A 12,295-nucleotide genomic window follows, 5' to 3' on the forward strand; every position below is an offset into this window, starting at 1 on the left:
ACACGTCTCCATTCGTCCCTCCATTCACGCCTGTCGCGACACCACTGGAGGCGGGCTGCACGATGTTGGGGCGTGAGCGGAAGACGGCCTAACGGTGTGCGGGACCGTAGCCCAGCTTCATGGAGACGGTTGCGAATGGTCCTCGCCGATACCCCAGGAGCAACAGTGTCCCTAATTTGCTGGGAAGTGGCGGTGCGGTCCCCTACGGCACTGCGTAGGATCCTACGGTCTTGGCGTGCATCCGTGCGTCGCTGCGGTCCGGTCCCAGGTCGACGGGCACGTGCACCTTCCGCCGACCACTGGCGACAACATCGATGTACTGTGGAGACCTCACGCCCCAGGTGTTGAGCAATTCGGCGGTACGTCCACCCGGCCTCCCGCATGCCCACTATACGCCCTCGCTCAAAGTCCGTCAACTGCACATGCGGTTCACGTCCACGCTGTCGCGCCATGCTACCAGTGTTAAAGACTGCGATGGAGCTCCGTATGCCACGGCAAACTGGCTGACACTGACGGCGGCGGTGCACAAATGCTGCGCAGCTAGCGCCATTCGACGGCCAACACCGCGGTTCCTGGTGTGTCCGCTGTGCCGTGCGTGTGATCATTGCTTGTACAGCCCTCTCGCAGTGTCCGGAGCAAGTATGGTGGGTCTGACACACCGGTGTCAATGTGTTCTTTTTTCCATTTCCAGGAGTGTATTTTAGGTGGCCCGTGTCATTTGCCGCACGCAAGGTGTACACTTATATGATATGGTAATATACTCACTCATATAATAGCGGTTCGACAGCACATACAGTGACGGACCATTTCTTCATTTCCATTCTCAAGACGTCGATGAACATCGTCAGCGCACTTTTGGACAAGCAGTCGGAAATGGCAATCTGCCTGTAACATCACAAACGACAAACTCCATCTTAGCGTCAGTGTTCTCCCTCCGTCTTTTTTTTGGCAGGCAATCATACGAAAACATTACAAAAAAACGTGTAAAACAATATTCATATGGTTAATTTGAAATGGACACCATACATAAATGAAAGTCTCAATACACAGTTCGCGGTGCTCCTAGAAGCGAGATCCACTTTAATACGAACGAATCTCATGGCTGGAGATGATAGAAATGGTCGAATTTCATTTAGCGAGACACGACAGTGTCGATAAATGCGAACGAGCATGCTGTTGTCATCGTGAAGAGACTGCACTCCATGCAGGAGGATACAATCGTGCAAATCTGGAAAATCAGAATTCATATAAGTTGTTGAATTCGTGCAAATAAATTTCATTTAAATAGTGATACGACGTCCCATTATTACATGCCAATTACTATTCAAAAGAATGACAGAAGCTCTAATGAATAATTGAAAGTTAATTTGAAAAACCATCCGAGCGTTGTCAGTCTTTTTTAGATAATGTGAATGACTATATTGCTGCTAATTAATTTATCTCAAATGTTTGTCTGCTGTCTTCAAGAAATTAGCGAACAAACGCTATTTAGTACCCACTGAATTATGTAGTAAATTTCAACTCATCTTAATAACGTTAAAAAAGGTATTTTTTAAATAAAACCAAATATCTCAAATTCTCACAAATTACGAGGATAATACGCACTTTCCACAGTTACATTGAAATAGCGTTACGTTACTACAACATTTACGGATAATATCCAGATGCACAGATTTCAGAAGCTCTCATAGATATTTTTGTTTCTCTATATTTAAGCGAACTGATAACTAAGAAAAATCATTCACCGAAAGTGATACGCTTTCTAGCATCACCAGACACTATTAACATTGTGAGTAAATAACATTCATTTTAAAATTATATACTTCAAAACAGTTTTCTTTATGAATTATTGCATTGGCACTACATCTAATACGTAATACGGTTCTAGGCGCTACAGTCTGGAACCGCGCGACCGCTACGGTCGCAGGTTCGAATCCTACCTCGGGCATGGATGTGAGTAATGTCCTTAGATTAGTTAGGTTTAATTAGTTCTAAGTTCTAGGGGACTGATGACCTTAGAAGTTAAGTCCCATAGTGCTCAGAGCCATTTTTTAATACGTAATAACACAAATGGAAAGACAACGTGACACTACCTGTGGATATTTACGTTTTGTAATCACATTTCTTAAGATGCGAATAGCATATACTTTCAAATCATAAAAGCAAACCGTGCAAGAGAATTTTTTGCAGTGACCAAAGAATAGGACTCAAAAGCCGCGACGATGATTAAACTAGTGAATTGTTGCATTGCAGGTTCGATTCCTGCTTCTGATAACGTGAAAGGAAAAGCAGTTGTGATAAGAATGTGTAACAAGGAACAAAAAAATGGCCATAGCAATGCGTCAAATGTGTAATTCTTCAGCAAAACTGTCACACAGCACACAAAAACCCTGAGAAAAAAAGTATAGTCTACTCGTAACGATTACAACTTAACTGCTGGTGATGTTTTGTAAACAACAGCACAAATTGCCTAATGAAGGAGCTATCAGTTTTCAGATAGTTTAAAACAGAAAGTACCAAAGTATCAGGAGGAGTTTACCATAGGTGAGCGCAGGATAGGAATTTCTGGTGCATTTTACCCTTAGTTTATCTCTTGGTTGTTTCACTGTAGCAATCCCCTCAGACTGTCACAACTTTCATATGAGAATTATCGAGGTGTAACTGCTATTTTAAACATTGTGGCACTTGTGGCCAGATCTGACTCAATAGGCAACGCTAATTGTAATTTAATTTCATCTTGGAGACTATTGGAAGGGCTTAATTACACACACATTAACTTGTCTCCTGATACGATTGATCTTCGGCTCTTACTTAATTAAAAGTCGAGGTTCACGCAAATAGGGTAAGATCAGAAAAATGGGCATGGATGCCACACATCTGACTCTACATCGCCGTGCAATAACTTGAAAAACTTTAGCACTGATAAGGCAACGAATTTAGATTAAATGAGGTTGATAAAATGAATTAAACATTTCGAGATGAAATCTAAATCATCTCTTCCATAAGTATTTCCGTTTTAAATAACCTCTGCATAGCTAACAAATGTCAAATACATGTAACGGATGTTCTCTTTGAGTAGTTTCGAACACTTCGGTAATTTGAGGTCGCAGTGGGGAGTGTCTGTCACCCAATACTATCGTCATCCCAGCATCAGTGCGATGCAATTTCCAACTAACACCCTATGGTTTCATCGAAAAGCTCAGCATTCGTATAGGAAGAGAGTCAGAAAGAGAGAATAAAAAAGTCAACAAGTCACAGAAAATAAAACATTCGATATTGCAGAGCCTTTGTCAACATCAGTGTCACTGTTTTGCATACAGAAGAAATAAAATTACTCGAAAAAGGTCTGAAATACAACGTCAACACACTTATAGACGAAAAATACATTGAAAACCTCATAACTGACACAGGAAAACAGAAAGGAAACTAGTGAGGCAAACGTTGGTGGGACGAGATAGTTAGTCAGTAATGAAATAAAAAAAATAATAAAACAGATGAAAGAAAACAGAGGAAACCGAAACAACACAGATTCCATAATACTGACAAAACTTAGAAAGAAACCACAGGAACACAACACCATCATCGCAAGGGCAGACAAAGGAAACACAGTGGTTCTCATGGATAAAGAGCAATACATCAGTAAGACACAAGAGTTCATCACAGAAAATAAAATTATAAATCTAAAATCAGATCCAGCTAACAGATTCCAAACGAAGTTGAGGGACTCTCTGAAAGACATTCAACATACAATAGAAAACAATGGAAAAAGAAAACTGCTACAAACATATCCATGTGCACCCTTCTCCGATGCCAACCACAGCTAATCAAGGAAGCACTCCCCAGCACAGCTATTGTGAATTAAAGAAACGCTCCCACTTACCAACTTGCAAGATATATGTTGAAAATCAGAAAACTACAACTTACAAGAGGATAGTACTATAAGAATCACACAAAATTGATTCAGTACGTAAAAGACATACAAGTTTCAGACACAGCCACCCTACTGTCATTTGATGTAGAGAATACATATTCCAATATACCAATAACTGTAACAATAAACATTACAGAACAAAATCTTAAAACACACAGTACACTTCCACATTAATATATCAAAGAAACAGTCGGGCTTACAGAGCTAATAACAGAACAGAACTATTTTCAATTCAATAATGAATTTTGTCTGCAAAGTGAAGGATTGCCAGTGTGATCCCCAGTGTCAGGAACCATAGCAAACATATTTACGAACCATGTAGGATAGATTATATTCAACGAAATAGTGCCAAATGGTTGCAACATCCTATACTGGGTTTTATATATATATATATATATATATATATATATATATATATATATATATGACATCTTATGCTTCGTAGATGAACCAAACAATGAAATTGACCAGACAGTTAAATTTCTTGGACATCATGGTAAAGATTCAAAACAACCAACACACATTTGACATATACCGAAAACTGACAACAACAGACACACTTACAAATGAGAGATCGGAATACTCCAGTTCTCAAAAGCAGGCAGCACTTAGATACATGCTCCACAGATTAAACACAGTACCATTAGATACAGACAATTACAAAAAAGAAATGAATGCCATAATACAAATAGCCACAAACAGTGGATACAAAGAGGACTCAGTAACAAAGCTGAACAAGAAAATCAAGAAAAAGGATGGAACAAACACCCAGCTGCCATCCACACAAGGACAAAATCACACACAACCAAATACACAAAATACAAGAATAGAAACAACACAAAGTGTGAAAGAAACAGAAAGTAAAAGATCGTACACAATGACATACAACCGCAAATACACAAACAGAGTATCCAATGTTTGCAAAACACAAGGCATAAAAAAGCACACCAAACCAACTACTTAGTTCAGGAACACTTCCCAAAAACAACAGGATAAACTGATCTTCTGAGAAATCACGAATATACCAAATGAAATGCAATACATGTGATGGAAGATACATAGGTCAAACCAGGAGGATATTTGACCCAGATACAAAGAACATGTAAGAGCTTGGAAGTGCAAGACAAATCGTTCAACTTTCGCAGAACACTTACACCAACAGCAACATAAAATTACAGCCAGACACACAGTGAAACATCCCCATAGGAAAATTTATATTTTACTATGCTGGAAAACCTCTTACGTTATTTGATTTTCAAACAGCTGAGCAGAACTGAACGTACTCAGACATTTCTCTCTTTACTTATTCTGATCAACACTAAACTGACACACAATATTTTTAGCACAACGCAATCTGACTTTCAATAATCCTTACAAAAGAATGGCCCTGACTAACAATAACCTATACCTTTCATGAATCACTTACCTCACAAAAATCTTCGTTACTCGAACTACTGCAATACAGCGAGCGCCAATACTGCCAGCTAAATAAAGGATTCTAACTACTGAAGGCACTAACTACTGATAGGCATAGTTAGCAAATGAAAGATTTTGATAGAGGACAGACAAGGTATTTACCTTAGTAATGTTCAAAGGTCATCATATATGTAGCAGTTCATGATATCCAGTATTAAAAATTTACTCTTTCTGATTGACACACGTCCAGATCGTCCGCTCTCAAAATTATGCCATCTCTCTCCCCACATCCACCACTGCTGGCGGCTCACCTCCAACTGCACAACGCTACGCGCTGTTGACATCCAGCTGCCCAACACTACAATAGCAAATATTCCAACAATGCAAACCAGCCACAGACTTCACACAGCACAGTCAGTGATTTTCATATAGAGCGCTACGTGGCGTTACCAACATAAAAACCTAAACAGCCTACTTACAACAGACACGGAAATCTTAACGACAAACAACAACAAAAAACACCTTGTCACCTTACAAGAAAAATACCACATCCGAAAAATCATTACAGAAGTAAAACAACTTATAAATGATCAGACCAACATGGCAAACCATACACTCTTTAAACTGATTGGCACGTAGTGTAACATTAAATGTACACATATAACCACAGGCTCCATTTGCCACTACCCTCTCCTACCAGGTTCTGTCCTATAATCACCGTCCTGGCCCGTCGCCGCCCTCCCCTCCCGCAAAGAAAAAAGAATGTCAACCCATCCCCACTCCTCTACCTACATACAAGACAATTGCACTAACTCTATCTCTCTCTCTCTCTCGCAAACACACACACACACACACACACACGAAAGATACAAATGTTTCATTTCACAGGTTTGCAACACTCACAACATGAACGAAAACAAGCGAACAGACATAAAGGCTGTGGCAGTGCGGAACGAGAAACAGTTTATAAGTGAAGCATAAATAATGCGTCGCAGGAAATTCTTCGGAATGGCAAAAACTGCCAAGTACAAGTGTGAAATGAAGCCTTTCGACGCCAACCGCTGCTGGCAAGGAGGGAAGGAGCAGAATATGTAAAGAAACACCGTAAGTAACTTGCAGACCAACTTTATAAAGAAAACGCTGTTTTTAAACTAAAAAATCAAAAATTGTACAAAATTATGTATCCGAGTTGCAGAATAATCACGGAAGATGCTTAAAAATATATCGCGTCTCATGTAATTCTTTTTAATTAAATTGCAGTCAGCTCAAGACGGATAACCTATAGTAACAGATACCATACCTATATAACAACGGGAAAATGTTGTTAAAAATCTCACTAAGTTACATATAAATATAAGAAACATCGTATATTAAAGAATTACGTGCCTAAAAACAGGTCTGTATTTGAAGTGAACGTTGTGTCAAAGTTACAAAGCAATCGACGAAGAACTTTCGGAGATGCACGATTCTGAAAATACAAACATTTACAGTTTTATAACGTCTCCCCTTTTATTTCATATATATATCACATATGTATCAGATGACGTTCCAGTAGGTATATAAAACACCTGAGTATTCGACTGCCATGTCGTGTCTAAATTTCAAAGCAATCGGTCAAGAACTTTCGAAGATACACGATTTTGAACATATGATCACGTGTGTGTAGAATCAAAATGTTATGCTGAATGGAAAAGTGAGCTTAGCAGACGTGCGTATTGTTCTAGTTAAGTGCCATGCTGTAGATTAGACAAGCTTGGAGAGAGAGTATAGCTGTAATTCGAGGAGCTTAGTGGTAGAACGAACGCTAAGAATATTCTATTGACCGGAGAAATCTGACAACATTCGGGAACTTATGTCCATTCCAGATACCTATTTGAACTGGATCTAGTTTATCGAACACTGCAAGCGCAGGGAGAAATAAAATATTAATATTCGTTTACTGTTTCTCAGAAAGTGCTTCTGGACCATAGCATCGTATGGAAGTGGGACAACAGGAGAGGAATTCATGCGAAGCGGAGCATTTGAGGTGGTGTGTTGCGAAGGGATTCTGAGAATTTAGCGGACTGTTAAAGAATAAGGAGGTTCTTACCAGCCAACGCTCCAGAAGACGCACGGATAGCAAAACGCGCCCGACATTCAACCGCAGCCGTTACATGAAGCATTCACATCTACTGGGCTGGTCACATACATCTACATCTACATCTACATTTAAACTCCGCAAGTCACCCAACGGTGTGTGGCGGAGGGCACTTTACGTGCCACTCTCATTACCTCCCTTTTCTGTTCCAGTCGCGAATGGTTCGCGGGAAGAACGACTGTCTGAAAGCCTCCGTGCGCGCTCAAATCTCTCTAATTTTACATTCGTGACCTCCTCGGGAGGTATAAGTAGGGGGAAGCAATATATTCGATACCTCATCCAGAAACGCACCCTCTCGAAACCTGGCGAGCAAGCTACACCGCGATGCAGAGCGCCTCTCTTGCAGAGTCTGCCACTTGAGTTTGCTAAACATCTCCGTAACGCTATCACGGTTACCAAATAACACTGTGACGAAACGCGCCGCTCTTCTTTGGATCTTCTCTACCTCCTCCGTCAACCCGATCTGGTACGGATCCCACACTGATGAGCAATACTCAAGTATAGGTCGAACGAATGTTTTGTAAGCCACCTCCTTTGTTGATGGACTACATTTTCTAAGGACTCTCCCAATGAATCTCAACCTGGTACCCGCCTTACCAACAATTAATTTTATATGATCATTCCACTTCAAATCGCTCCGCACGCATACTCCCAGATATTTTACAGAAGTAACTGCCACCAGTGTTTGTTCCGCTATCATATAATCATACAATAAAGGATCCTTCTTTCTATGTATTCGCAATACATTACATTTACCTATGTTAAGGGTCAGTTGCCACTTCCTGCACCAAGTGCCTATCCGCTGCAGATCTTCCTGCATTTCGCTACAATTTTCTACTGCTGCAACTTCTCTGTGTACTACAGCATCATCCGCGAAAAGCCGCATGGAACTTCCGACACTATCTTCTAGGTCATTTATATATATTGTGAAAAGCACTGATCCCATAACACTCCCCAGTGGCACGCCAGAGGTTACCTTAACGTCTGTAGACGTCTCTCCATTGATAACAACATGCTGTGTTCTGTTTGCTAAAAACTCTTCAATCCAGCCACGCAGCTGGTCGGATATTCCGTAGGCTCTTACTTTGTTTATCAGGCGATAGTGCGGAACTGTATCGAATGCCTTCCGGAAGTCAAGGAAAATAGCCTGTATCTAATATTTTCTGGGTCTCATGAACAAATAAAGCGAGTTGGGTCTCACACGATCGCTGTTTCCGGAATCCATGTTGATTCCTACAGAGTAGATTCTGGGTTTCCAAAAGCGACATGATACGCGAGCAAAAAACATGTTCTAAAATTCTACAACAGATCGACGTCAGAGATATAGGTCTATAGTTTTGCGCATCTGCTCGACGACCCTTCTTGAAAACTGGGACTACCTGTGCTTTTTTCCTAATCATTTGGAACCTTCCGCTCCTCTAGAGACTTGCGGTACACGGCTGTTAGAAGGGGGTAAGTTCTTTCGCGTACCCGTTACGCGACAGTGGTGAAGAGGATGATTTCAATCATTTCCCTTTTGGCTGCAAGAGCAGATAGAACGCCAGGCCTCCTACGCTGTCCGGTCAGCATCAGTTACTTTTGCCGACATTTGCCACCGTACTCATCGGCTTGAAAAACTTAAGAATATATCGCCGTTTTTATGCCTTTTGTTGGACGCGCCGTTCAGCTTATATGATTCTACTATAATTTTATGTTTATGACGATGTGTAAGACACTAAATCCAATGTCTTCGTTGCCCCTCAGTGTGTTGAACCTTACATGTATGGCGAAGTACGTGTAAGTCCTGCTCAGATGCCAAAATTAAAAAAGCATAGAAAAAAGATTTAGGTAGGATAACAATTCGGTTTTCTTTGAACAAAGAGTAACAATATTGTTTCTATTTGAAACCGGTGTTGCACGTTTAAACCTGTGGTATAGTTTAAATATGCTTCAGGGAACATAATGAGATTGGTTTCAATAAGCATAGCGAAATGGTTTGAGCTACGGTAGTTTGAATACCCTTGCTCATGAACTGTTGACACTACATCTACATCTGCATCTACATCCATACTTCGCAAGCCACCTGACGGTGTGTGGCGTAGGGTACTTTGAGTACCTCTATCGGTTCTCCCTTCTGTTCCAGTCTCGTATTGTTCGTGGAAAGAAAAATTGTCGGTATGCCTCTGTGTGGGTTCTAATCTCTCTGATTTTATCCTCGTGGTCTCTTCGCGAGATATACGTAGGAGGAAGCAATATACTGCTTGACTCCTCGGTGAAGGTATGTTCTCGAAAGTTCAACAAAAGCCCGTACCGAGCTACTGAGGGTCTCTCTTGCAGTGTCTTCCACTGGAGTTTATCTGTCATCTCCGTAACGCTTCCGCGATTACTAAATGATCCTGTAACGAAGCGCGCTACTCTCTATTGGATCTTATCTATCTCTTGTATCAACCCTATATGGTACGGATCCCACACCAGTGAGCAGTATTCAAGCAGTGGGCGAACAAGTGTACTGTAGCCTACTTTCTTTGTTTTTGGATTGCATTTCCTTAGGATTCTTCCAATGAATCTCAGTCTGGCATCTGCTTTACCGACGAATAATTTTATATGGTCATTCCATTTTAAATCACTTCTAATGCCTACTCCCAGATAATTTATGGAATTAATTGCTACCAGTTGCTGACCTGCTGTATTGTAGCTAAATGATAAAGGATCTTTCTTTCTATGTATTCGCAGCACATTACACTTGTCTACATTGAGATTCAATTGCCATTTCCTGCACTATGCGTCAATACGTTGCAGATCCGTGTGTGTGTGTGTGTGGTTGTTTCACTATCGGAAACTTCCTTTTCAACACTCTTTTGACCACAGGAAATCGCTATCTGTGTGAAGGAGGTACAAGTAATTACTTCTCCATTCTCAGTGCAGTCCGGTGGGGCGTGCTGTGTTCCAACCGTGAACAGGACACTGGGGATTGCGTAAGTTGTTCACTCTGTCAGCACGTCACGAATGGCATCTTGCGAGGAAACACTGTGATCGTTTCTTCGAGAGCTTGCAGGAAGATCAGTTTGATGTGACGTAACATCAAGTTCAAGAGGGTCACTAATTATAGGATATAGTCAATAATTTGCAGGTGATTATACGAATGAACTGACGACATCTGCTCTCAGACAATGCAGTTTACGGCAAGACGGTTTGTCAGCACATGAAGTTGTCCTCCAGTCGGTCTACGCACAGTATCACTATTCTAGTACTCAGCCGCTATTGTGAGACACAAAACACTGATGATCTGCCTCATAGGCGTCACACACGGTGAACGCCGTCAGCGACCTACAAAAACTGGAAACTACTGATTTGGAGAAAACTTGGCTGGCAGTGTCGACCTAGACAATACGAAACGGTCTGTACACGATCAATCTGGACTCCAGGAATCCATCAACAGCAGTAAGAACCCCCAATGCCGTGGTTCTCAAAGGAGGTGGGCAATGGAACACAGGGAATGGAACCTGGGTCCTGACATCTTGCACTCTTCTCCGACTTCAGGTGACAGCCGTGGGAGAAGGTGGAGGCGCCGATATGCAATCCCACCGTTTAAGCAGCGATGTGGGTCAGTCATGTTTTGGGCAGGTGTCATGTACAGATGTCCGAGTCTCATACCACTTTATAGTTATTTTTTTATCGTCTCCCGACTGGTTTGACGCAGCCCATCCGTGAATTCCTCTCCTGTGCCAACCTCTTCGTCTCAGAGTAGCACTTACACTGTTCCTCCTCAATTACTTATTTGCGTCTATTCCAAATTCTGTCTTCCACTATACTTTTTACACCCTAAAGCTCCCTCCAGTACAATGGATGTCTAAAACACATGTTTATCATCCTCTTCCTTTTTTGTTAATGTTTTCCATGTATTCCTGTCCTTGCCACTTCTGTGGAGAACCACATCCTACCGTATCAGTCCACCTAATGTTCAACATAATTCTGTAGCACCACATCTCAAATTCTTCGAGTCTGCTTTTCCGATGTTCACACAAATCATGATTCACTTCCATGCAAGTCTGTGCTCCAAACTTACATTCTCAGAAATTTCTTTCTCAAATTTATTGCTTGCTTCGTCCGCCATCCGTTGTTTTGCTTCCAAGGTAGCAGAATTCCTTACTTCAAGTTCCCAATCTCATATCTTCTAATCCTCATCACTTTCGTCTTTCTTCGGTTTATTCTTAAGACACGACGGACTGTATGTGAGTGTGGGTGACGTGTTTTGGTCGGTTTACTCTTGTGACACGTCTGACTATACTCGTATTTGAGCATGGGTGATGCGTTTTGAACTCACTCCGTATTCCGTACTCATTCGACTGTTCAGGCCATTCAAAAGGGCTTCCAATTATCTTCATGTTCATTTAAAATAGTAACATGATCTGCGAATCTTCTCATTGATGTTATTTCACCTTCAGTTTTAATATCATTCTTGAACCTTTCTCATACAGTACCTATGTATAGGTTACACAGTAGCGGCGAAAGACTACATACCTATCTTACATCCATTTTAACCCGAACACTTCTTCTTGGCATTCCATTCTTATTGTTCCCTCTTGGGTCTTGTATATACACAGTGTACAGTATGCGTTTTCCTGAGTGTTTCGAACACATTGCACAATTTCACAGTGACGAACGATTTTCCAGCTCGAAAAATCCTATGAGAATGTATTCAGTTTTTTAATGTCTCACTTCCAATACTTAAGTGCCACCTCGTCGCACGTCTCATTAGACGCTCTTAAATGTAAGACTATGTTACAAATGTATCTAATTTTAAATTGTAAACGAGTTTGTACAACATTACA

At 41.1% G+C, this 12,295-nt stretch overlaps 1 protein-coding gene across 1 annotated transcript in view; it reads right to left on the minus strand.

The window, feature by feature from the left end:
* Nucleotides 1-871: 871 nt before the first annotated feature.
* Nucleotides 872-12,295, minus strand: part of LOC126170472 (11-beta-hydroxysteroid dehydrogenase type 2-like) — a gene marked incomplete at its 3' end in the record, with an annotated part of 61,888 nt that continues 50,464 nt past the window's right edge. The window contains exon 5 of the mRNA XM_049920731.1: nt 872-885. Within this exon, the coding sequence (XP_049776688.1) occupies nt 872-885 (14 nt within the window). The remainder of the gene's footprint in view (nt 886-12,295) is intronic.

Source organism: Schistocerca cancellata, chromosome 1 (genome assembly GCF_023864275.1).
Source record: "Schistocerca cancellata isolate TAMUIC-IGC-003103 chromosome 1, iqSchCanc2.1, whole genome shotgun sequence".
NCBI lineage: Eukaryota > Metazoa > Arthropoda > Insecta > Orthoptera > Acrididae > Schistocerca > Schistocerca cancellata.